This window comes from Cebus imitator, unplaced genomic scaffold, assembly GCF_001604975.1.
Source record: "Cebus imitator isolate Cc_AM_T3 unplaced genomic scaffold, Cebus_imitator-1.0 Scaffold8, whole genome shotgun sequence".
NCBI classification, from domain to species: domain Eukaryota; kingdom Metazoa; phylum Chordata; class Mammalia; order Primates; family Cebidae; genus Cebus; species Cebus imitator.
In genome coordinates, this window is record NW_016107323.1 from 4540873 (window position 1) to 4568769 (window position 27897).

Consider the following 27897-nt stretch of genomic DNA (forward strand, 5'->3'; position numbering starts at 1 on the left):
AGATCAACCACACCTGTGAATTGAATGGCTCAAAATTGAATCCAGGCTTCTCAAGGCAAAGCTTTTATACCCAACCACTAAACTACACTCCCTACAGGGAAGTCCAGCAGATGTTTTCACTCAGACCTGAGATTCCCCACCTCTGCACCATCAGGGTGTTGGTTGGGTCTGCGTTCCCTCCAAATTACTCTGAGGATTTGCAATTTGCTCTGTAGGGTGCATTGTGGATACTGTCCTGTAAACTAACCTGGACATGTGAACATTCACAAAGGTTACCTACCAATCCCTTACCAAGTACATACAGCAGACACTGTGTAATGACATTTCAGTCATTCAGACTGCATATATGATGGTGGGTCCATAAGATCATAATACTGGCCAGGTGCAGCGGCTTATGCCTGGAATCCCAGCGCTTTGGAAGGCTGAGGTGAGAGGATTGCTTGAGCCCAGGAGTTTGAGACCAGCCTGGGCAACATAGTAAGACTTTGTCTACAAAAAATAAAACAAAATTACCCAGGTGTGGTGGCATGCCGCTGCCGTCCCAGCTACTCGGAAGGCTGAGGTGGGAGGGTCACTTGCCCCCCCAGAGGTTAAGGCTGCAGTGAGTCATGATGACATCACTGCACTCCAGCCTGGGTAATACCCTGTCTCAAAAAAAAAAAAAAAAGAGACAAAATTACCGTATTTTTTACTGTATCATTTTTATGTTTAGGTATGTTTAGATATACAAGTACTTCCTATTGTGTTATGATTGCTCACAGTGTCAGGACGGGCACATACTGTACGGGTTTATAGCCTAGGTGTGGCAGGCTGTTCCCCTGGGTTTGCGTAAGTGCAGTCTGTGAAGTTGACCCAACCATGAAATTGTCTAAGAACATATTTCTCAGAGCCCATCCCTGTTGTAACGCAATGCTCTGCTGTATCTAGATAGGTGACCGCCTCCGCGGACTGGGACTCCTCCTGGTAACCATTGCCTGTTTCCTTGGGGCTTCATATTAAAATCTAGAACTGTGTTGATCACCTGGAATGTCCAAAGCACTTATCTTTGTCCAGTCTGTTATGGCTTGAGGTAGAAACATATCTACTATTTCTGACACACCTGCTGTGTACCTGGTGCTTTGAATCCATTTCAAGTATTATTATCCCATTTCACAGATAAGCAAACTGAGACTTAGGAAGGATACATGTCTTGCCCAAGGCCACTCAGCTAGTAAGTGGCAGTCATAATGAAAACCATTTTTTCTTTTTCCCTCTGCTGTGCAGTGTGCAAATCAGCTTTGTATTGTGAGCGCCTAACACCTCAGCCACAGCTCAGGAAATTTTCCTTGAATGTCAAATGAAGAAATGAATGACCTAAAGTGAACTTGTCTGAGAAACAACAGCTGGAGAAAATGCTGCAAGTGAGTGGGACTCTTAATGAAGCCTAGTCAGACATTAAATTTTCTATTGAGCTGAACTTTAAACTCAGGGACATAGAGCTGAACCTATGCAGGTTCTAAAATATTTGGCTGGTAAGCTAAATCAGGAGACCATGAAGATTGCCAAACTGACACCAGCTAGCAGTGCTTGGATCCTGGGCCCTAGGAGACTTGCAAAGCGATGGACTTTAGAGTTGGCTGAGAGTCTCGTGGGCAGTCCAGTCTTCTCCCCTGAACCAGTGAACAGGGCAGGGAGAAGCAGGTCCACCCAACTTCCACATGGCTGTGGGGAAGCAGAGGCCCTGGCTTCTCTCCCTTTAGGACCAATTTGCTTTTGGTCCCATCCAAGTCCATATTTGTGTCCCCTGAGACCTTGTCCTGGCTCTTCTGCCTGTCACCGCAGCCTTGCCCCCAAGCTCTCAGTTAAACCCCCAGCTGACAGTCGTTAATTATACTGTTTGCTTTCTGTTGTTTAAAGAAAAAAAATCAGGCCTTCCTTGTAAAATGTCTCTTTCTGTTGTCTTTTCACACAAGAGTGTGAACTTGCTGTTCCCAGGCAATTAGGCAATCAAAACAGGGCCATTAATTTACAACTGCAGAAAAAAAGGTTTTCGGGGTTGTCTGTCCTCAGTGTCACCAGGAGAAAAAGTAAACCCACAAAAACAGTGCTTTTTTTCTTGGACAAAGTTGCCTTTCTTTTTGTTTGAAATGTAAGTGGGCTATTTTCTGAGCATCTCCTGCCTCCAGCCCCTAGGGTATACCTGTCACGTTCTTATGTGGCAAAGTAGCCACTGGCCTCCTGGTATTTCTTGAATATTCCATTCATGCCACTGCCATGAGGCCTTTGCACCTGCACCTCCTTGTACCTGGAAAGTTCTTCCCCTAATATTCTCAAAGCTCTCTCACTTCATTCAAGCCTCTTCTAAAATGTCACCTCCTCAGAGATGCCCTCCATGACTGCCCCACCCACCTATCCCTCCTTGTATCACTCCCTATTCCCTCTTCTGCTATAATTTTCTTCTTGCAGTTATTACCAACTGACATGCTATATATTTGTTTCTTTTCTGTCTCCCCCACCAAGACCATGAATCCCATAAGAATTGAGACTTTTTTTTTTTTAGATGCAGTCTCGCTGTGTCTCCCAGGCTGGAGTGCAGTGGCGCGATCTTGGCTCACTGCAACCTCCGCCTCCTGGGTACAAGTAATTCTCCTGCCTCAGCCTCCTGAGTAGCTGGGACTACAGGCATGTGCCACCATGCCCAGATAATTTTTGTATTTTTAGTAGAGACGAGGTTTCACCATGTTGGCCAAGCTGGTCTCGAACTCCTGAACTCAAGTGATCTGCCCGCTTTGGCCTCCTAAATTGCTGGAATTACAGGTGTGAGCCAATGTGTCTGGCTAAGACTTTTTTTTTTTTTTTAACATCACTGTATCCCTAATACCTAAAACAATGCTTGGCACACTATAGGACACATATTTGCTGAATGAATGAATGAATGAATGGCAAGCTTCCAGCTGAATCCAGAGGTCAGCCTTCTCTTTTTGCATCTCTGTTCCTTCATCTCTCCTTCTCCATAAAAATAAATCTCTCATTACTCTTTACCTAATGACCTGGATTACATGTGGTCTGTTTTCTTTTCTTGTTTCTTTCTTTTTTTCTCAAGGAGAGTGGTTTCAGTGAAACAAGTTCAACAGCAGCTTATGATACTGTGGAGTGACTTGGTTTCCTCATCTGTGCTGTGTGACTTAGGGCAAGTTACTTGATCATTCTGATTTCCAGTTTTATCATCTGTGAGAAAAGGGTAACAATACCTCCTCTCCCAGGATTGTGGGAGGTTTGAGAAATGTACTAGAGCAAGTGGTAGCTGACCATGGATGGAAGGAAGAGTAGGGAAGGCAGTGAAGTTGCCGTATCAGCATGGGTTTGGACAGAAGGAGCCCACCATTGGAATTTGTGACTCTTTGTCCCAGGGTGGTCACACCTGGCATACAGGAACAATGGTTTCCTGGGAGCTCCACAGATGAGGCTGAGTCAGGCAAGTTAGAGTAGCATTTCCCCAAGGGTGGCGCTGGAAATGATAGTAGGTGATACACAAAACACCTTTAATTTTAATTGCAATATATTTTTATGAGTACTAGGACAATATTAGTTTTCCATTTTTGGCACTGATATGAAATTTTCTCTTAAAATGAATTTATATGTGTGAAAGAATTAGCCAATTTAAAGAAAAATATTAAGGAAATAAACTGTATCAGCAGCACACAGATATGAGAGACATCGTGATGGTGATTCCCAAATGGCTGATATTTGGGAAATGTGGTTATTAGTGGATCGATTCTCAGGTAGGCTTCTAAAATCAAACTACCAACTACCCAAACCCAGTTCAGTTAGTGACAGTTGGATTCGTTGTTTTGGTTGATCTGAACTCAGATCATGTAGGACTTTAATCATTGAAAAAATGAACCCTCAATAGCGGCTAAACCATTAGGATGTCCTGATCCAACATGCCAACTCCATCTCCCATGGCCAGCCCTCCTCAGAGACACCCTGGAGACCTCTGATCTTGGGACTAGGCTGCTGCTGCTAATGGTGATGATGGTGGCAGTGATGGTGACGGTGATAGAAATGATGATAGAGATGGTGACGGTCATGATGATGGTGGTGATGATGATGATGGTGGTGATGGAGATGATTATGGTGATAGTGACAATGATGGAGATAATGGTGATGATGATGGTGGTGATGGTGATGATGGAGATAATTTTGGTGCTGATGGTGATATCTGAGATGATGATGGTGGTGCTGGTGATGATGATGATGATGGAGATGATGGTGATAGTGATGTAATGTAATAGAGATGATGATGGTGGTGATGGTGATAGTGATGTAATGGAGATGATGATGGTGGTGATGGTGATGATGACGGAGAAGATGGTGGTGGTGATGATCATGATGGCTGAGGTGATGATAGTGATGTCTGAGATGATGATGGTAGTGCTGGTGATGACGATGATGGAGATGATGGTAACAGTGATGTAATGGAGATGATGATGGTGGTGATGGTGATGATGACAGAGAAGATGCTGGTGATGTTGATGGTGATGATGGTCATGTCTGAGATGATGGTCATGTCTGAGATGATGGTCATGTCTGAGATGATGGTCATGTCTGAGATGATGATGGTGGTGATGGTGATGTTGATGATGGAGATGATGTTGGTGATGGCAATAATGGGGATGATGATGGTGGTGATGATGGTGATGGTGATGATGTGACAGTGATTGTGATGATGACAGAGATGATAATCATGATGATGTAAATGATGGTAATGATGATGGTGGTGGGGATGGTGATGAAGATGAAGATGGTGATGGTAGTGATACAAAGAATAATAGTACTGAATACTTATTAAATACGGTATACCAGACTCTGTTCCAAGTGCTTTAAATGCTTCACATGCATTTTTTCATTCAATACTATGAGGTAGGTACTATTATTGTCCCCATTTTGCAGGTGAAACCAAGTTTAGGTGCTTTATATGTATTACTTGCTTAATTCACACAACAAATTCATTAGGTCATAATCATTCTCACTTACAGAGACATTAAATAACTCACCTAAGGTCACTCAGCTGGTTAGTAGCAGGCTGGAGGCTCTCACTCTCAGTCTCAAGAGCATGTTCCTAACCACATGCCACACTGCCTCCCCTTCTCGGAATAGGACAATGTATGAGGCATGGTGTCTGCTTTTGAGACTCAGTAGGGAAAGCAAATGTGTGGATAATTAACTGTGAAATGCAACATAATTAAACACATAATGTGTTAGACTTTATAAGCAGGATTTGCAGGTACATAGGGAAAAGGGGGACTTGAATCTGACCAGGGATATCCTGGAAGGCCTCATGGAAGAAGCAGCATTTGGTCATAGCCTTGAAGGTCTTCAGTCTTCCATTAGTGGGAGAATGCAGGAAAGGGCGATCAAAGGTAGGAAAACAGGAATAGAGGAAGGGATCCTGGAAATGCAGGGCAAGCTGAATGGTGCTCTGAGGAGATGGTGAGAGGGTTAGCTCAACTAAGGCAAAGGGCACCTGACCATCAGGCTTCCCAGTGCCTTGTGGAAGTGAATGAGTGGTGTAGGGGCTCAAAATGACTCTCTTCTAGGGCTGGGTGCGGTGGCTCACGCCTATGTAATCCCAGCACTTTGGGAGGCCGAGGTGGGTGGATCACGAGGTCAAGAGATCGAGACCATCCTGGTCAACATGGTGAAACCCCGTCTCTACTAAAAATATAAAAAATCAGCTGGGCATGGTGGCGTGTGCCTGCAATCCCAGCTACTCAGGAGGCTGAGGCAGGAGAATTGCCTGAACCCAGGAGGTGGAGGTTGCAGTGAGCTGAGATCGCGCCATTGCACTCCAGCCTGGGTAACAAGAGTGAAACTCTGTCTCAAAAAAAAAAAAAAATGACTCTCTTCTCTTCTCCACTTCCTTTTGAATCTTCTTGTTTTGAGCTTTTTAGTGGAAGTTTTTGAGAGAGACAGATGGAAAGCTAAGTGTCTTCCATCCTCACCTTAGATGGAAGGTTCAAGAAAGTAAATACCACCTCAGTAGGCTTATTATTATTCTTGTAATACAAGTAGGACATGCCATAATTCAAAGTTCGGAAACTACAGAAAAATTGTCACTGATAATCCCACTAGGGAGAAAAGTCCTCGGTCAACACTTTGGGGGGTTTTTCGCCACTGGCATTTACTTAGTACATGTTTTTTTTAATAACATAATCCTGATTATACTGTATGCAATTTTGAATTTTGCTCTTTTCTACTTAACATTTTAACGTGAGGATTTTTTTGGTATTGCAGTTCTATGTAAACATTTTTAATGGCTGCATAAGTTTATTATTTTATTATGTGGATGTACTAGAGTTTATTTAATCATGTTTTTCATTTTTAAACACTTGTCAAATTTTGGATCCCATAGGTAAGGTTTGGGTGCAAATCCTTGTACATGAAGATTTTACTGCATTTGAATTCAAACATTGGGACAGAGTCCCAGAAATGGAATTACTGAGTCAGGAGTTATGAGTAGTTGTTAATACCTTTGCTACATAATGCTAAATTGCTTCAAGATGGACTGAGAGCTGGCCAAGGTTTCATTAGGCTGCCTTTGAAAGAGGGACTCAGATCACTGTGGAATGAAGAGCACAGACTTTAGAGTCAGACAGACCTGGGTTGGAATCTTGTCTGCCTCTTATTAACCCTGTAACCTTGGGCCTGTTTCTTGTCTGTAAAACACTGTTCCTTAACTTTGGCACTGTTATCCTTTTGGACTAAATTATTTGTCGTGAGAGCTGCCCTGTGCGTTGTAGCGTGTTTAGCAGTATCTCTAATCTCTAGATGCCAATAGCAGCTCCCTGGATGTGACAATCAAAATGTCTCCAGACATTGCCAAATGTTCCTTGGGAGGCAAAAGCAGCCCAGTTGAGGATTACTACTGCAAAAGTGAAATAATATTGATGCTTATCTTATAGAGCACTGTTAGGATTAAAAACAACATATATTAAGTACTTGGCACAGCTTTTACTATTGTTATTAGTAATAATGGTAATAATGGTTTCTCTCTGCTGTATGCCACAGAGAGGACTCTGGAGAGGACAGACTGGACTAGCTCAAAGGCCAGTCCCAACTCTAGGAGCCTTTGATTCTTTGATTATTTGGCCAATCATCCAGCAATGTCTTTGTTCCTCTCAATCCAGTGATCAGAGAGTGGCCTCCTATTTAGAAATGGAACACCTGCAATGCTAGTTACAGGAAGGCCCCTCAGCCCTCATAGGACCAAAGCCTAACATAGGGAGCTGCCTAGAGTCCAGGAAACTGCATTATTCCAGAGAGGGGATTCACTCTTGGATAGTCCCTCCCTGCTCCCCACTCCTGCAAAACCAAGCTGCTGCAGCATGGCACCAGTTTAAGAGTAATCATTACTAGACTACATACTGCCCTGGGACCCAGTAGCTCCCGCATCTCCACATCCTTGGAACTCAGCTAACATCTCCCACATCCACCCAGAAGGCTGCAGCATTGCAACACCTGCTACACCCAGCAGTGCAGCCACATCCTCAGTACCTAAGCCCACCAGTGCCGTACACCATGGGGAACTTGCAAGACTTGCAGTCCTGCACATCAGGGAGACTGCCTCCAGGACATAGGAAGCCAAAGCATCCACTTCCCAGAACCTGAGAGCTTCCTGCCCAGGGCCACCACCAACAGCAAACTTGCACCCTCCAGCGGTCCCACATATCACTCAGGAACCTAAAGACAAGGCCGCCAGCATCAGTACCCATACACACCACCCAAGAGCCTGAGGATCAGCTCACCCAGGGCCTGCCATCACCAGCACCCATGTGTGCCATGTGGGGGCTCCAGGACAGGCCCAACCAGGGCCCACTGCCACTGCTGTTCAGTGAACCTGCCCTCTCCAGTGGTGGGACCACCATATAACTTTGTGCACCATTCAGGAACCCAAGGACTGGCCCACCCAGCATCCTTGTCCCCAGAAAAGCCATACTACATCCATGAGAAACAACTACAGTCTAAGCTAGTGAGAAACATGTAGACACTGCTGACGCTGACTATAGCAGAAGAAATCATACAGAGGCTACACTGCTGCATCCGCCCAGAATCAAAGCCAAATAACCCTATCAGGCTAACACTATAGATAGATCTACAGCAAAAAGTCTTTGCTTGAAAAAGCGACTCCATAAAATTAGAAAAAGCAACTACATAGAAAACCTATTTAATAAAATAATAGCTGAAAACTGCAAAAATCCTGTGAGTGATATAGGTGACATTCAGATAAGGTAACTCAAAGATCTGAAAATAGATTAAACCCAAAAAGGTTCCTCTGGGGCACATTATAGTCAAACTGTCAAACATCAAAGACAGAGAAAAAATTTTAAACAGCAAGAGAAAAGCAACAAGTTACATGTAAGGGAATTCCCATCAAAGTAACAACAGATTTCTCAGCAGAAACTTTACAGGCAAGGAGAGAATGGGATGATATATTCAAAGTGCTGAGAAGAAAAAAAACTCCCACCAGCCAAGAAGACTATATCCAGCAACATTATCTTTCAGAAATGATGGAGAAATAGTCTTTCCAGGACAGCCAAAACTGACGGAATTTACCACCTCTATGCCTGCCCTACAAAACTGCTCAAGGGAGCCTTATATCTGGAAGTAAAAGGACATACCCTCATGAAAACACATGAATGTATAAAACTCGCTGATAGAGCAAATACACATGTGAGAAACAGAAAAAAATCAAACATTATTACTACAGAAAAACACCAACATGCAAAGGTAAACAATAAGAGAAGAAGAAACATATACAATATAAAATATGCAATATACAGAACAATCCGAAAACAATTAACAAAATGACAGGAGTAAGTTTTCACCTGTCAATAACAACCTTGAATGTAAATAGTTTAAATTCCCCAATTAAAAGGTATAGACCAGCCGAAAGAATAAAAAAGCAAGACATAGCTATGTGCTGCTCACAGGAAAGTCTCTTCACCTGTAGAGACATACATAGACTGAAAGTGAAGGGATGGAAAAAGTTGTTCTACACAAACAGAAACCAAAAGCATACAAGAGTAGCTATATTTATTTCAGACAAAAGTAGACTTTAAGTCAAAAAAAAAGAGAAAAAGAAGGTCATTATATAATGATAAAAGTATCCCTTCAGCAAGATAACAGTTTTAAATATATATGTACCCAACATCAGAGCACCAGATACATAAAGTAAACATTATTGGAGCTAAAGGGAGAGATTTACTGCAATACAATAACAGTAGGGGACATCAGCACCCCACTTTCAGCAATGGACAGATCATCCAGACAGAAAATCAACAAAGAAACATCAGAGTTAAACTGTACTTTAAGCCAAATGGATTTAACAGACATTATACAACATTTTACTCAACAGCTATAGAATATACATTTTTCTCAACAACATGGAATATTCCAGTTTAGACCATATGTTAGGTCACAAAACAATTCTGACAAATTTTCAAAAACTGAAATCATATCAAGTATCTTCTCAGACCACAAAGGAATAAAACTAGAAATCAATAACAAGAGGAACTTTGGAAATACATGGACATTAAACAACATCCTTCTAAATGACCAATGGGTCAGTGAAGAAATTTAAAAGGAAATTAAAGAACCAACCACAGTGAAACGCATCTGTAGCTTCAGCTACTCAGGAAGCTGAGGCAGGAGGATCACCAGAGCCAAGGGGTTTGAGGCTATAGTGTTCTGTGGTCACGACTGTGAATAGCCACTTCATTCCAGCCTGGGCAACATAGCAATACCCTGTCTCTTAAAAAAAAGATTCAAAAGTTCCCTGACACAAATAAAAATGGAAACACAACATACCAAGATCTATGGTATACAGCAAAAGCAATACTAAGAGAAAGGTTTATAGCAATAAACAACTACATCAAAATAAATAGGAAGATTTTAAATAAACCACCTAACAATGCACCTTAAGGGGCTAAAAAAGCAAGAAAAAAGTAAACCCAAAATTAGTGGAAGGAAAGAAATAATAAAGATTAGAGCAGAAATAAATGAAATAGAGACTAAAAGACAATACAAAAGATCAATACAATAAAAAGTGTTTTGAAAAGATAAACAAAATTAACAAATCTTTAGCTAGACTAAGAAATAGAGAAGTCCCAAATAAACAAAATCAGGGACAAAAAAAGGAGGCATTACAACTGATATGGCAGAAATACAAAGGATCATTAGAGACTCTTATATACCAACAGATTGGAAAGCCTAGAGGGGATGGATACATCCCTGGACACTTACAATCTATCAAGATTGGACCATGAATAAATAGAAAACCTGAACATAGCAATAACGAGTAATGAGATTGACTCAGTAATAAACAGTCTCTTAATAAAGAAAAGCCCAGGGCTGTATGGCTTTACTGCTTCTACCAAACTTTTAAAGAAGTATTAACACAATTTTTCTCAAATTATTCAAAAAAAATTGAAGACAGCAGAATTCTTCCTAACCCATTCTTCAATGCCAATATTATCCTAATAATAAAATCTGAGAAAATCACAACAAAGAAGAAAACTATAGACCAATATCCTCAGTGAACATACATGCAAAAATCCCAACAAAATACTAGCAAAGCAAATTCAGCAGCACATCAGAATATTATGTAAAATATTATGATGTAATATTTTACATCATAATCTAGTTGGATTAATCCTAGAAATGCAAGGATGGTTCAGCATATGCAAATCAATAGACAGACACATCATATCAGCAGAATAAAGAGCAAAAACCATGTGAGTACTTAATATAGGCAGAAAATGCATGTTACAAAATTCAGCTTCCCAAAACTCTCAACAAATTAGGCATAGAAGGAACAAACCTCAACACAGTGAAGCCCATATATGACATACCCACAGCTAACATTATGTTTAATGTAGAAAAGCTGAAAGCCTTTGCCATAAGAAATGGAACAAGTATGCCCACTTTCACCACTCTTATTCAAATTGTACTGGAAGCCCTAACAAGCAGTTAGGCAAGAGAAAGAAATGGCATCCACATGGAAAAACAGGAAGTAAAATGGCCCCTCTTTGTGGATGACATGATCTTATATTTAGAAAAATCTAACGACCCCACCAAAAAACTATTAGAACTGAATGACAAATTCAGTCAAGTTGCAGGATACAAAATCAACATAGAAAAATCAGTAGTGTTTCTAGATGCCAATAACAAACTACTTGAAAAATGCCAATAACAAACTACTTGAAAAAAAAAATCAAGAAAGCAATCCCATTTACGATAGCACCAAAAAACAAACAAACAAACAAACAAACAAAAACACCTAGGGATAAATTTAACCAAAGAGATGAAAGATCTCTACAATAAAAACTGCAAAATAGTGATGAAAGAATTGAATACAGAAAATGGAAAGACATTCCATGCCTATAGACTGGAATAACTAATATTGGAAAATTACCATTCTACCCAAAGAAATCTACAGTCAATGCAATCCTTATCAAAACACCAATGACATTCTTCAAAGAAACAGAAAAAAAACACCTTAAGGTTGTATGGAAACACAAAAACCCTAAATAGCCAAAGCAATCCTAAGCAAAAAGAGGAGTCATCATACTACTTGACTTCAAAGTATACTAAGCAATAGTAACCCCAAACAGCCTGGTATTGGTATAAAAACAGACACATATACCAATGGAACAGAATAGAGAACCCAGAAATAAATCCGTATTTCCAGCCAACTGATTTTCAACAAAGGCACCAAGAACGTATATTGGGGAAAGGACACTCTTTTCAGTAAATGGTGCTGGGGAAACTGGATGTCTATATTCAGAAGAATTAAACCAGGTTCCTATCTCTCACCATATACAAAAGTCAACTCAAAATAGATTACAGACTTTTGAATTCAAGGCCTGAAGTGTAAAACTCCTAGAAGAAAACTTAGGGGAAGCACTTCAGGACATTGGTCTAGGCAAAGATTTTATAGGTAAGATTTTAAAAGTACAGGCAACAAAACCAAACATAGATAAATGAGCCCATATCAAACGAAAAAGCTTCTGTGTATCAAAGGAAACAATTATCAAGTTGAAGAGTCAGCCTATGGAGTGGTAGAAAATAGTTGCAAACTATTCATCTGACAAAGGACTAATATCCAGAATAGACAGGGAGCTCAACCACAAACACACACAACTCTGATTTTAAAATGTGCAAAGAATCTAAATAGACATTTCTCAAAAGAAAGCATACAAATAGCCAACAAGTGTATTTTTAAATCCTTGATATCAAAATCATTGAGGAAATGCAAATCAAAACCACACTGAGATATCTCACCCCAGTTAGAATGGCTGTTATCAAAAAGAAAAAATAACAAATACTGGTGAGGATGTAGAGCAAAGGGAATCCTCACACACTATTAGTGGGAATGTAAATTAGTACAGTCATTATGGATAACAGTGTGGAGGATCCTCAAAAAACTAAAAATAGCACTACTGTATGATCCAACAATTCCACTACTGGGCATTTATCCAAAGGGAAGAAAATGAGTATATCCAAGACATGTCTACACCTTCTTATTTACTGCAACGCTATCTACAAAACCAAGATATGGATCAACCTGTGATGAATTCATTAACAGATGAGTGGATGAAGAAAATATGTATATATACACAATGGAAAACCATTCAACCATTAAAAATGAAATCCTGTCATTTACGGCGACGTGGATGAAACTGGAGGACAATATGTTAAATAAAATAAGTCAGGCACAGAAAAATGCCACATGATCTTGTTCATATATGGAATCTTACAAAAATATTAAGCCCATAGAAGTAGAGACTAACATTATAGTTATTAGAAGCCAAGAAGAGTAGGGGGGATTAGAGGATAGGAGGAGGCTGGTTATGGATACAAAGTTACAGCTAGATCGAGAACTAAGTTCCAGTGTTCTATGCCACTGTAGGGTGAATATAGTTAACAATAATGTATTGTATATATGTCGAAAGCTAGAGAGAGGATTTTGAATGTTCCAAGCACAAAGACATGATAAATGTTTAAGTGATGGATATGCTAATTACGCTGATTTGATCATCATACATTATATAGATGTATTGAAATATCACTGTGTATTCCATAAATATGTGCAATTCTTACATGTCAACTACAAAGGAAAAAAAAAATAGAATTGCTTCTCAGGTCTTCCTGATGCCAGCCTTCCGCCTTGGCTTTCCCTCCGCCCTCCCTTGCTCACTCCAGGCTGTCTGCAGCACAGCCTTCCTCCCAGAGGACAATGAGTGTCGACACGGCTCAGTTACCCGGCAGCCCACATCCTTCAAACTGCTTCTCCCTGGGGGCAGTGGAGGCCAGGTCTACCTCAGATCTGGCCAACCTCAGAGCTTCTCAGACTCTGCCCTCTAAATGCAGATTCACTGGAATTCCAGCTTCTGCAAGTTCATCCTGCAGTTTTTCAGAGTCCCCAGGTGGCATCTGATGTGTAGCCACCACTTCTTCCTGCCGAGCTGTGGCCCACAGCCTGGCCTCCCATGAACCTGCATGAGCCTGTGGCTTGGGCTGCCTCGGAGAACCCTGACCTCCCAGCCAAGGACAGGACTAGAAAGTCTCCAGGCCTTTCCAAAGCTACTGGCATCAACCCTGCTTCCACAGTCTATGCAGCTCTTCCCCACTCTACCTACCAAGAATACTACCACCAACAGACGCCAGTGGAAGGTGTGCTGAGCTGTCTTGCCAAAACCCTGGGGATGTGGGAGCAGCTTGGAATCTCCAGAGGCCTCACTGTGTCAGTACTGCCCCGAGGGCATGAAGACCCCTGCCTTCACGGGGCAGCGTGGTGTGGGGGAGAGCCAGATGGCAGCAGTTTGCAGGCCAGTTCTTGCACCCAGTGGCAGTGTAATTTCAGTCTTACCAGTTCTCTGTGCCTCACGCTCCTCATTTGTAAGATGCATATGCTATCAGGACCAGCCCCATCAGGTCATGTGGCACTCAAATGGGTGCGTTAGATATAAAGTTCTGAGAATTATCCTGTACACGGGAAGCACTAGCTGCTGGTTTGCTACCATCCACTTTAGCCTCCTCTGGTGTCTCCAGAGCTGAGCTGCCTGAGCTCCTCCTCCTCTTCACAGCTTTCAGGGAGCAGCTCTTTCAGTTCTGCCAGGGGCCAGGCAGGAAGTCTGATCAGAGAGACCAGGCTTCTTTTGATTTCAGCACCAGCTTCCTTCCAGGCCTCCCTTGTTGTTGAGCTTCTTCCACCCCTCCAGGTTCTTCCTGCTTGGTGATTTATTTCTTACAGCCTCCTTGGTCACTTATACAGGTTGACCCATCTGCCACCCTGCTCTCCTCCAGACAGACAGTAACAGGGCAGACTCTGAGAACCCCAAGCAGGAAGCTCTGCTCCATCAGCAGAGGCCGACCAAGCTCCTGAGCCCCCACCCCACCAAATGGGCCTGACTCTGGAGTCTGCGATGGCACAGCCTTTGGGAGATGTTTGGGATTTGAGCCTCAGACTCTTCATCAGAGTTTTTAAGGACCACACCCAAAAGTAGGTTCCCGATTTGTGCCTTTTTGGAGGCACTGTATTGAAGCGACAAACAGCACAAGCCCACATTGTATGTCGAACTCCAGGTTGGAGTGACAGCCTGCTACTTGATGAATGATACCTAGGCTGCTTGCCTCCTCCCTCAATTTTCCCGTCTCTGAAATGGATATAATAATACTCACCTCGTGTGGTCCTTATAGAAATCAAATCAGAAAATGTGTCTAAATGCCCTGAGACATGGTGGGAGCTCAGCATATGGGGGCTTCTACCTCTGCTGTTTCCTCTTCCTGCACTCTAGGTCACTGTCCTCATCAGAGAATTAAAAACATTGTCAGAGTGCCTGATCCCACCCCAGGCCTCTATCTTTGAGTTTTCTTCTAGGTTGCTTCCCAACTTTTACTGATTGGGAGCTCTAATTCTGACCAGTGGCTGGAGCTTCCGCTTACAAGGCTAGAGTGCTCTCGGTGCCTGGAGACAGGCACTCAGTTTAGCTTTCTTTTTTTCCTTCCTCTCAGGGAGTGCAATCTCTAAAAGATGAGAATGGAGAGAAAAAGGAAGCAGTAGCAGCTAAGGACCTCAGTGTACCCCAAAGGGACCCCAGGAGTGAGCAGCTTTGCAGTTCAGAGTCCTAAAAAAGTCAACCCTGACATGAAGCAGCAAATCAGGTGCTCAAGGTTCAGGGTGCTGGCAGGACCTTTCTGTCCCACGTACCCAGCATCCTGGTCCCACCACTCAGCAAGGAGGAAGAGCAGGCAGGCCACGAGCCCAGGAGAACTGCTTATTTAATGCCAAGTGTGCCAAGCATTTGCACATTTTGCACTTAACCCTCATAACCGCCGGAGAGGTGAAGATTATTCCTCACCTGAGAGGTTAAGTGACTCACCTGTGGTTTCACAGGCTAGAGCTGAGACTTGAACCCTTTCCTCCGACCCCTACCTACCTTTCAGCAGTAGTTCCCCACATTTTCCATCTGCAGAAGCGTCTTCCCTGTGATCTGCTTCTAAAAGAGAATGTTATTCCTTGTTGCTTTAAAAAATATCTTGTTTTTTTTTCAGCCGTGGTAAATGGAGAGAGGAGAGGCAGGCTCAGGGCTGGGTATGGGAAGACGCAGAGAGGTGTAGGGATGTAACCCCCACTGTTAGTCTATTTGTGCTGTTTTTAGTCTGTTAGTCTCACAAAACTCCTGAGACTGGGGAATTTATAAAGAACAGAAATGTATATCCTCATAGTTCTGGAGGCTGGGAAGTTCAAGATCAAGATACCAGCCAGGTCAAGGTCAGGTGGTCTGGCTCTGCCTCCAAGATGGTGGCTTGTTGCCATGTCCTTATATGGCAGGAGGAGGAAGGGCAAGAGAGGAAGAGTGTCCCTGCTCTAGAAGAGAGAGAGAGAGAAAAAAAAATTTACCTTTCCTGTGCCTTTTTGTTTTATCCTGGCCTCGACCACTGGGATGGTGCCTGCCCACACTGGGCAAGGACAGGTCTTCCTCACTCAGCCCACTGATTCAAAAGTCAGTCTCTTCTGAAAGCACACTCACCAGACACACCCAGAAATAATGCATTCCTGGCTATCTAGGTATCTCTTAATTCAGTCAAGTTGACTCCTGAAATTAACCATTATACCCCCTGCTCCTATCAACCCAAGACCCTGATCTGTTGGCCAGGCACTGAGATCAGCAGGTGGTAGTCTAGTTAGGCTGTCCTGATGAGGCCTTAGGACTTAGATAACATAGAGGTTTCCTTTCTTTTGACAATTCCTATTAGAAATAGGGGTTGCTTGGGGATGGGTGCTGTGGCTCACTCCTATAATCCTAGCACGTTGGGAGGCTGAGGCAGGAGGATCACTTGAGGCCAGAAGTTCAAGACCAGGCTGGGTAACAAAGCAAGACTCCATCTCTACTATAAATAAATAAATAAATAGCCAGGCATGGTGGCTTGTGACTGTAGTTCCAGCTACTTGGGAGGCTTAGGTGGGAGGATTGCTTGAGCCCAGGCTGCAGTGAGCTATGATCGCACTGCTGCACTCCAGCCTGGGTGAGAGAGTGTCTCTTAAAAAAAAAAAAAAGAAAAAAAGAAAAAGAAATAGTAGATGCATGAAATCTTGTCTTGAGAAGGACTTAAGGCTGCATCTATAATTAATCAATCAGTCAGTCAGGAGTTCTGTGAGCCTCTTTCCTGTAGTCAACTCCCCCTAAAGCTGGTGAGCAGCCCTCTTGTCAGTCATCTTTTGAAGTAGTGGCCCATCCCTCAGACAGGAAACAGGGAGCCAGGAGGTGAGTCCTAACCCTTCAGTGGAGAAACTCCTGCCTCTCACTTTGCCTCATTTACTTGAGTTTGGATGTTAGGTAAACGTGTCATGTTAGAAGGTGCAGCAGGATGGTGGAGAAGGGGTGAGATCTACAGGCCTGGTTTCAGCTGGACAGTGAGAGGGGATGAGGGAGACACATACCCCCAACAGGGGCTAGCATAATGTCAGACACTGTATTAGTCAGCATTCTCCAGAAAAACAGAACCAACGGGATTTCTCTCTCTCTCTTTCTCGGTGAGAGAAAGACTGAGAAAGACATTTATTTTAAGGAATTGGCTCATGTGATTATGGGAGCTGGCAAGTCCAAAATTTTGCAGTACAGGCCAGCAGGCTGGAGATTCTAGTAAAAGTTGTTGCAGCCTGGAAGCAGAATGCTTTCCTCCTCAGGGAACTTCTGTCTTTTCTCTTAAAGTCTTCAGTTAATTGGATGAACCCCACCCACATTATGGAAGGTAATCTGCTTTTCTCAAAGCCTATTGGTTTAAATGTTAATCACACCTAAAAAAATACCTTCATAAGGGAACAAGAGACACTAAGGCCTACTTGAGGGTAGAGGATGAGGGGGTGTGACGGTTGAAAAACCATCTGTTGGGTACTGTGCTGATTGCCTGGTGACAAAATAATCTGTACACCAAACCCCTGCGACATGCAATTTACTCATGTCACAAACCTGCATATGTAGCCCCTGAACCTAAAAGAAAAATTGGAAAGAAAGAAAAAAACCTTCTTTACAGTAACATCTGGACTAGTGTTTGATCAAACAACTGGGCACCATAGTCTGGCCAAGTTGACACATAAAATTACCCATTACTAGCTGGGCATAGTGGCTCATACCTGTAATCCCAGTACTTTGGGAGGCCAAGGCAGGTGGATCACCTGAGGTCAGGAGTTTGAGGCCAGCCTGGCCAACATGGCAAAACCCCATCTCTACTAAAATTACAAAAAAATTAGCCTGGCATGGTGGCGTGCACCTGTAATCCCGGCTATTATTTAATATTAAATAATATTAATTATAGCGTGATTCTTTTAACTTCATTTGAATCTTAATTACTTTAAAAAGAAAGGCTCCATTTGATATGAGCCCCTAACACTTCTCTAACACCTGTTATATTTATAACGAAGGAAAATGGGGCCAGAGTTTAACTAGAAATTAATTGCATTTGATTTTTGAACAATGTGGGACTTTGGGGCACTGAACCCCAAAAATCTAGGTGTAACTTTTGATTCCCCAAAAACTTACTACTAATATCCCACTGTTGACCAGAAACCTTACTGATAACATAAACAGTCCATTAACATGTATTTTATGTCATATTTTTATATACGATATTCTTACAATATGTAAGCTTGGGAAAAGAAAAGATTATTAAGGAAACCAAAGGAGGAGAAACCACATTTACTATTCATTAAATGGGATGGATCATCATAAAGATCTTCATCTTTGTCGTCTTCATGTTGAGTAGGGCCAGGAGGAGGAGGAAGCAGGAGGATTGGTAGGAGGGTTGGTCTTGCTGTCTCATGGGTGGCAGAAGTTGAAGAAAATCCGTGTGTAAGTGGATCCACGCAGTTCCAGCCTGCGTTGTTCAAGGGTGAGCTGTAGACTGTTTTGTTGTCATCAAATTTACTTGTACAGGGCCAGGAGTGATGGCTCATGCCTGTAATCCCAGCACTTTGGGAGGCAGAGATGGGAGGATTACCTGAGGTCAGGAGTTCAAGAGCAGCCTGGCTAACTGGTAAAACCCCATCTCTACTAAAAACACAAAAATTAACCAGATGTGGTGGCAGGCGCCTGTAGTCCCAGCTACTCGGGAGGCTGAAGCAGGAGAATAGCTTGAACCCGGGAGGCGGAAGTTGCAGTGAGTGGTGATCATGCCACTGCAGTCCAGCCTGGATGACAGAGCAAGACTCCATTTCAGAAAAATTTTTTTTTTACTTTTATAGTGACTATCTATTTATGTCAAATGCTACTGATCATTCATATATGATAGTGATATTATTTTTCCTTTTTAGATAGATATCTTTAAACAAAACAAAAGGAGTCCATTTAAAATTAAGTAAATAACAGTAGAAGTGCTGCCTGGATACAGCTACACTCATGAAGGTGGCATGCAGACCATCCAAGTTCTGGAAACGCCCTCTTAGCCAAGAAAATTCCAGGCTTCCAGGATCAGCCAGCCTCCCCACAGGAGGATTTTCCTCCCCGCAGGAAAATCCTCCCTGAGCAAGCAACCTGGGAGCATGCAGATTCGGTTTGATTAAGGAAAAGGCTTGTTTCCTTCTGAGGAAGTAAGAAAGACCAACATGTCCCCAGGGCTTATTGGCATTGAGAATAATGCTAACCCTAACCCTAACCCTATTCCCAGAGGAAATCACATACTCACAAGCTCAGAGGCAACAGAGAGCGTAGCCCATTCTCAAGGAGCCCCTGTCCTCCAGGAGCATGGTTAAGTACATAGATCCTGGAGCCAGGCTGACTGGGTTCCAATCCTGGCTCTTGCACTTATGGCTATGTAACCTTGAGAAGTTACTGAACCTCCCTGGGCTGCCATTTCCTCATCTGTAAAATGGGCTTATAAAGGTATCTACTTTATAGGTATAAATTAAAGTGCTTAGAACTCCGCCTGGCATAAATTGAGTGCCATTATAAGAGTGAGTTGCTATTCTTAGGAAAGACTGACAAGGAAAAAAGGCAATTCCAGAACAGCACCCTCAGTGCCTTAACAAGGAAGGCACAGTGTGACAATCAAGTCAGGACAGGGATGGTTCCAGAGGCGGCTTCCTGGAGGAATTAATTTATAAGCAGATACCTGGATGATCAGTAGGAGTTATCCTGGAGAAGAAGAGGGAGAGAATGTTCTAGACAGAGGGAATAGCATATTGACAAGGCTCAGGATCAAGAGCGAGCATAGCCCATTCTAGTGACTACAATTAAAGCAGTGTTGGCCACAACATAGAGGGTGTGTCACAAGGCAAGGGAGGCAGTATGCAGGAACGGGACACAAAGGGCTTCCTGTGCCTTGTTAGAAACATTGGGTTTCAGAATGGCGGGGTTAAAATGACCTTAGCAGCCCTCTGTGCTTGAAACAGCACCACAGATTCGGTAAGCCCTCCTGTGCCGAATGAATCAATTCCTCTCTGCTTGGTGTGTGACTTCAAGGTCCCACTGGACTACTTCATTTAAATAAGGGACTGCAAGGACCAGAGTGTCTACAGAGATCTTCAGGTCCAGTTTCTCTGCCAGTGTTGGCTGCCTGGAGGATCTGAAATCTTCCTTCTGTCCACAGGTGACCTGGTGTCCCGTGCAATGCATCACCTGCAGCCCCTCAATGCCAAGCACCACGGCAATGGCACCCCCCTGCACCACAAGCAGGGGGCGCTGTACTGGGAGCCCGAGGCCCTGTACACCCTTTGCTATTTCATGCACTGCCCGCAAATGGAATGGGAAAACCCCAACGTGGAGCCTTCCAAAGTCAACCTCCAGGTGGAAAGGTAAGAATTGCCTTGCCTTGACTTGTGGTGGGTGGGTACTGCCTCTGGGGAAGGGCAAGTGTCTGGGAGGGGGAGGATGTTGGGGGTAGGAAGGGCTCACTTCCTAAAACTTGCCAGAGGGGTCTGTGTGGGAAACTTGCACCCTGAGGGGGTATCTTAGACCCATGTAGGGGTCCTTGAAATGGGTTTTTATAGGCCTGATTCTGTTTAGGATAAAACTGGCCTATGTCAGATAAGTGGGTCTGCAAATTCCAGAGGGGTAAGGGCCTCTGCAGTGAAGGGTGGCTTCCTCGTGAGGCAGCCTTGGACGGCGCCACTGCCTCGGGTGGGAGTTACCGTCATCTTCTTTCATCCTGGCTGCCCTGGGGCTCGGGGGACCCAGAAGCACCTACTCAGCCTGAGTGGGCCTTTCAGGTGGGCAAGGGGCTCAATTGCCCAGGGAAAGGCAGTGTGACTCTTCTGTGAAGCCAAATCCTCATGGGGAAGGAAGGAACTGGGAGGGGACCTGGAGGCTGCCTGGACATGTCCTCTCTGCCTCCTCACTTCCTTTAGCGGTGGGTTCATAGATCATCTTCCCACAGCATCTCACGAATCAGGCCCTTCCTCAATACAGGCCCATTTACTCTAAATACTGTAGGTGTGACCCATTTTTCAAAGAGTAGTTAAGAAAGCAGGCTCTGTGATCCCAAATGCCTACATTCAAATCCAGGCTCTTCTAATTAAAAGCTGGGGGGCCTTGGGAAAGGCATCTGCAAAATGGGGATACAAAGAGTAAATCCTACATAGGGCTATTTGAAAATTAAATAAATTGAACAATGCCAAGCACATAGTAGGTGCTCAATAAACATTAATTTTTATTGTTGTTGTAGATATGATCTGCATATAGCTGAACAACTCCCAATTTGGGCTTCTACAATTTTCCTTTCTGTTACTTGGTACCAAGTGGTTTTGAAAAGCTCATTGGATGCTCTGTTTCTGCCAGATGGATTGGGGCTGAATTGGGCTCTCTTACAAAACCATGTCTCTTGGCTTTCAGTTAAGGGAAAAGAATGGATCATAGGCTATACAGAGGTTGCTGTTTCTTTTTTTAATTCTTTCTTTCTTTCTCTCCTTCTCTCTCTCTCTCTCTCTCTTTCTTTCTTTCTTTCTTTCTTTTTTGAGACAGGGTCTCACTTTGTCACCCAGGCTAGATAGAGTATAATGACATGATCTCTGCTCACTGCAACTTCTGCCTCCCAGCTCAAGCGATTCTCATTTCTCAGTCCCCCAAGATGCTGGGACTACAGGTGTACCCCACCACACCCAGCTAACTTTTGCATTTTTTGTAGAGACAGGGTTTCACCATGTTGCCCACGCTGGCCCCAAACCCTGGCTCAAGCCATCCTCCTGCCTCAGCCTCCCAAAGTGCTGGGACTGCAGGAGTGAGCCACCGTGCCAGGCTACTTGTTCTTTTTCTTTAAGAATCCCAAGTTCGCATCAATATTTCAATCCAGTCTGGAGTTAACTTAATCAGGGAATTAACTCCTTAAATTACTCAGGTCTCCCACCATCCACAACAAATTGATCAGTACCTTGTGCATATTTTCACGTGCGAACATGCCTCAAATGGAGAGGTGGTAGAATGCCCATGGGTGAAAAATAATCTTTCAGACACACCAAAACTTTGCTGTCTCTAGGTACAAATCCGAAGACTCTGAGGGAATGGAAACCATTGGCCTCAGCCTGTGGGGTATCTGGCTCTTCACTCCCAGCCCCGACAGCCCGTCCGGTAATGCAGTTTCTCTGGCTCAGCTCCCTCACGTCATCTCCAGCTCCCACCTCCATGCAAATGAGCCCCTCCCACTCTGCAGCTAGACACTGGCTCCTCTGAGCTCCAGAACCTTCTTGTCCCACTCTGCCAGCTTCCAGTTTCCACTGTCAAATTTCATATTTGCAGGCTGATCCTTCTTCTCCTAGCACCTTATTCTTTTCTGCCTCACACTTACCGTAATTTGTAACTATGTGCGTATTTCTGTGTTTATTGCCTGTAAAGCTTCATGAAGGCAGAGAACACATGTGTTTTGTCCATCACGCCTCAGCTGATGCCAAACTCAACATCTGGAGCAGAGTGGAAGTCCACAAATATTTGTAGAATGAAAGAATGAACAACCTATTGATCTAAGTGCCTATGGGACAGTTCCATTTGGAGAGCTCACAACCACCTCAAAACTAAAGCCATCATCTCTCCCCTAAAATCCACTGCTCTTCCTTTCTCCCCAGGCTTTAAGAATGGTACCACCATTGGCCTGGTCACCCTGGTTAGAAAACTGAGACTTGACTGGCACTCCTTCCTCTCCCTCACCACTGCCAGCTGGTCAGCAGGTCTTGCTGAGGCTGCATCAGTAAGATTTCTTTATTCCTTCCCCCCAGACCACTGCTACTGCACGGCTCAGGACCCCATCTTTTCTACTTCAGTTTCTACTGTTGATGTCTACACAGTCTCCCTGCACATGAGCTTGAATAATCCTTTGACCTTGGGAGGCCGAGGTGGGCGGATCACCTGAGGTCAGGAGTTTGAGACCAGCCTGGCCAACATGGTAAAACCTCGCCTCTATTAAAAATACAAAACATTAGCTGGGTGTGATGGTGCATGCTTGTAGTCCTAGCTGCTCAGGATACTGAAGCAGAAGAATTGCTTGAACCTGGGAGGCAGAGGTAGCAGTGAGCCAAGATCATGTCACTGCACTCCAACCTGGGTGACAGAGTGAGATTCTCTCTCTCCTCTGACAAAGGCTGGGCACGGTGGCTCACTCTTATAATTCCAGCACTTTGGTAGGCCAAGGTGGGTGGATGACCTGAGCTCAGGAGTTCCAGACTAGCCCTGGCAATATGGCAAGAGCTCATCTCTACAAAAAATACAAATATTAGCTGGGCATGGTGGCATGTGCCTGTAGTCCCAACTATTTAAATGGCTGAAGCAGTTGGATTGCTTGAGCCTGGGAGGTCGAGATTGTGAGCTGAGATTGTGCCACTGCACTCCAACCTGGGTGACAAAGTGACAAAGTAAGACCCTGTCTCAAATAATAAGAAGAAGAAAAAGAATAACCCTGGGATGAGCTCCATCTTCCTCACAGCTACCAGACTACAACTTCTAAAATGTAAATCTCCCCATGAGACATTCTCCCTGCTCATGCTCAGCACAGCTGCCCAGCTCCCATTACACTTTCTATTACACAGTGTCCATTTTACCTCTTGAATCTCCTTCTGAACTCAGAATGTAGTTGGAGTGGCTGGAAGTCAAAGAGGACCCTCTAGAGCTTCTAAACCTCATGGGAAAAGTTTTAAAGAGGCATAAGCAGGGAAGGAGAATGAAGAGAACATGTCCCAGAATTTGTCAGAGCCGTTTATCTTGTTCTTTCCATGCCTTTTTGCAAGAGTCAGCATAAAACACAAAGTGGAACTTAACATTTTCCAGCTTCTGTTCACTGTGATCCTCTGGGAAGCATGCAGATTGGAAGTCATATAGTCCTTTAGATTTTGATCCAAGCTCAGCTTCCTGTAGCTCTGTTATTTCACCTCTTTGAACTTCCATTTGGCCTTGGTAATGAGAGAACACAACCATCCTCATGACACTGGTGTGGACAATGAATTAGACATTATCATAGCTAAGACGTCCAGTGCCATGTCTGGCACAAGGGGAATCCCCTTCCCCCTAAAAAAATCACTTATATTATATTTTGGTGCTCTAAAATGCTGTTTTCATTGTCCTTAAAGAAAGCTGTATGTAATTCTTTCTAGAGGGATCGTTATTTTTTCTGACTCCCTGATGAAATAGGCTTTGGTGTTTAGCACCAGAAACAAAAAAAAAAAAAAAAAAAAAAAAAAAAAAAAACACGTGGAAGAACTTCAGAGACGACAGGGCCTCTGTTTTCAGTCAAGTGTTTATTTATACCAGCTCTGTACCAAAGCCTCCAAACAAGAATTTCCAGTGGCAGTTAGGACTCTAATTTGGAGTTATTTCTTTCTCCTCTCTCTCTCTGTTTCCTTTTATTCTGCAAATCTATCAAACAGTATCATCTCCTTGACTATCTTTATGCTAACAAAGTCAGGTAGGGCCATGATGCTTAAATGGTTTTCTACTAGACTATAAGCTCTTCAAGAACAGGGCTGTATATTATTTGTTTTCATCTGTACCCAACAGACAGCCTGGGAAATATTGGCGAAATGTGGATTATTTTATGCCTCGAACCATCCCTTCTTGTCCGAACAGCCTTTCTTGGCTGACGTGTTTGGAAGGAGGCCTGCATGCAGCATTTTACCATTTCATGTGGGCACAGCTTTCGAGTTGCTGCATTTGTTCTGGATAGTTTCTTTTCTCATTGCAGGATTTGAAGAAGCTCAGTGCCAGTGTGAGATTTCTGTAATCTAACTTTTTCCAGGACTTTGGCTACTATTTCTTGAGCTTCTAAAATCATTCAAGTACCTCCATTATTTTATTTTAAAAACTGAAACTTTGTAATATTTATGATTAGGTGATATTTATTTTCCAAATAGTAATGATAAATGAAAACACATTAATTTTGATGGTAAGGACCACGTGAGGGTATTGTTTTCAAATAGAATCATCCTAAATCTAGAATAAGGTTTTCCTCTCCTGTATCACTGCTGGAAATATCAGTGATTCCTAGATGTCTTTGGCCATGGATGATTTTAGTGATTTATTACCATAAATGAAAAAATAGTAGGATAAATGGGAGTATTTTGTTGCCTCAGGTAGCTGGTAATGCCTGGGGTAACTGTAGGCAGCTTCACTTGGAAGATTAGACAATTAAGTAGTTCAGCCCCCTTCCAATCTCACTGAAAACAAACCAGAATTTAATCTAAGGTAATGGTAGCTCTTGTTCCTTTTGCAAACAGAATGTACAGACATTTATGGCAGGGAAATTTCTGCCAGGGGAATTTCAACCACGAAGATGAGTATACAATCACCAATCACCAATTGTTTGAGGAAAACTAATAATATGAAACAAAATAATTTAACAAATGGAAGAATTTACACTTGAAGAAACAGAGTTAATAAAGCAGACATAACAGACATTAGCAGTGAATGACAACCAAGTACATGTTCCACGATACTCATTCTACCAAAAAATCACCTACAACACATTAGATCTTAACATTTTTTATCTCGGTGATGAATGTGACAAATGCGATTCAAATTTCAACATACTCCTATGGACATACCTGCAGTTATGCAATAAGTCCAGAATGTTATTTATAGCTCTACTCTGTTCTTTTCCCTTAAGGAATGTAAATCAGAATGCAAGTGCTTAGAGGTATCCTTTCTACAAGTGGCACTATTAGTCAGGATACTTAGTTGCAAAAGCTGAATCTCCCATGACTCTTTAAAGCAGGAGGAAGACCTCTGGGGGGCCCAGTATGGGTAGAAGATTAACAAATCTTTTCCCCTTATGCATGAAAATTTGACCTTGAGTTAACTCTCTAGTTCTGTTCCCTAGGAGGAAACCTTATAAAAATTGCAGTTTCAACTGTGTTTCTGGGAAACAATGCTTATGGTCAAAATGACCCCAGATTGACAAATTACATCTGGCCGTATGGTACCAGAAATACTCGATGAAGATCCAGAGCTGTGGGCTTCCCTGAATATACTGACTCTTGTAACTGGCTGTGTCCTTTGAAGAGACCTTGGGAGCTGTCACTATGGAGTTGTTACAAGAGATATTGGTTTACAAACCAGGGCAGGGCAGCTCCCACAATCGCCCATGTGGATCTCAGCTCCTCACACCTGCATGCCACCTGAACAGGAGTTATGCTCCTGATAACTGGGTGAACTGCTACAAGGACATCTGATACTGTCCCACTGGGCCCAAGGTGGCCTATGATAGTCCCATGAGTCTAAATTTTTAGCAGATCTTAATAAGACTTCTGGTAGACATTGAAGCCAGAGAGCCAGGGTTTGAGTCTACATAACCTGGAAGAGTGCCCAAGTGGTACCCCAGGACTGCTCTAGCAGAGATCTCACAGCCACTAGTACTAGGCACAGACACTGGACCTAACACCACTGTTGCTGGCCATTGAACACTCCAACAGGACCTCTGTCACCGTGGCTCCTGAAGGATGAATGTGTCTATTACCACCCACATCAACTCCATGTAACCCCCATGTCACAGGACCTGCCTGGACCCTAACAAGGGAGTCTGGGAAGGTGAATTCCTACCTTGTAGAACCATGGATTCATAATATGGAAAATTCTCCAAACACAGTAATATCATCAGTTGTTCTGGGAAGCTAAAGGAAAAAAAAAAAAAAAAAAAAGGAACACCGACAAAGTCTTTTTGAGACAGAACCTTGCTGTGTCACCCAGGCTAGAGTGCAGTGGCACGATTTCAGCTTACTGCAACCTCCACCTTTCTGGTTCAAGTGATTCTCCGACCTCAGCTTCTCAAATACATGGGACTACAGGCTCATGCTACCATGCCCAACTAATTTTTATTGTTGTTGTTGTTGTATTTTTAGTACAGATGGGGTTTTGCCATTTTGGCCAGACCAGTCTCAAACTCCTGATCTCAAGTGATACACCTGCCTCGGCCTCCCAAAGTGCTGGGATTACAGGCGTGAGCCACTGTGCCTGGCCTCTGCTAATTTACTTTTAAAAAATAACACACAAGTGAATCGTTTACACAGACCAGCACTTACGACCATTATTGGCCACCCAAGTCACACCTGACTGGCTTACGTATCACAATTGAGAACCTAAATATTACCCCAATATAAGGACTCCTTAGCCTAACAATAGCAAGAAGGAAGAGAGAGGACAGCCATTCCTGGTATCCGAGCAGGGATTTGGAAGGTCTGTTCTCAGAGGAAGAATGCTACTTCCTCATCTTCCTGAGGGAGCAATCACATCTGGCTCATTTTGCAGTCCCCTGCAGTGCCCAGCCCAGGGCTAATGGCTCTGGAGAAATTCAGAGTTCCTGGATGAATGGGGGCATTCTAGAGAGAGAAGATGAGATATTAGATCTGTTTTCTGTAGACCTTCAATCCTAGCCACCATATAAATGATTCCTAACGAGAGAGAGAAAAAAAAATACGTTGAATTCTAAATAGTTGACTCAGAAAGCAAAGTTTTGAAACATGATCCATTTGTAACTTGAGCATTGTGTCAGTTTATTTCCTCTGGCCACAGTAAAAACTGCTCCAGTTCCACTGTTTCAAACTGCAGGTTGCGGACCATGAGTGGTTAAATGTGCAGCGGTTAGCTAACAACACCCGGCTGGTAAATCTGGCCCACTGCCTGTTTTTACAAATAAAGGTTTATTGGAATACAACCATACCCATTTGTTTACATATTATTTATGGCAGCCTTTGCACTGTGGCAGAGTTGATTAGTTATGACAGAGACTTTAGGGTCCAGAAAGCTGAAAATACTATTTGGCCCTTTTCAGAAGAAGTTTGCTGACCTCTAATGTGGGCTGTAATCTTCGTTTTCTTTTTTCTTTTCTTTCCTTTTTTTTTTTTTTTTTTTAGATGGTGTCTCGCTTCGTTGCCCAGGCTGGAGTGCA

The 27897-nt window shown here is 43.2% G+C and overlaps 1 protein-coding gene across 4 annotated transcripts in view; it reads left to right on the forward strand.

Moving 5' to 3' along the window:
- The window catches only part of BTBD11 (BTB domain containing 11), a 348391-nt gene that overhangs the window by 211178 nt on the left and 109316 nt on the right, over positions 1 to 27897 (forward strand). For all 4 annotated transcript variants that reach the window (XM_017541032.1, XM_017541028.2, XM_037743011.1 and 1 more), the window contains exon 3: positions 20131 to 20335. In XM_017541032.1, coding sequence (XP_017396521.1) covers positions 20131 to 20335 — 205 coding nt within the window. The remainder of the gene's footprint in view (positions 1 to 20130; positions 20336 to 27897) is intronic.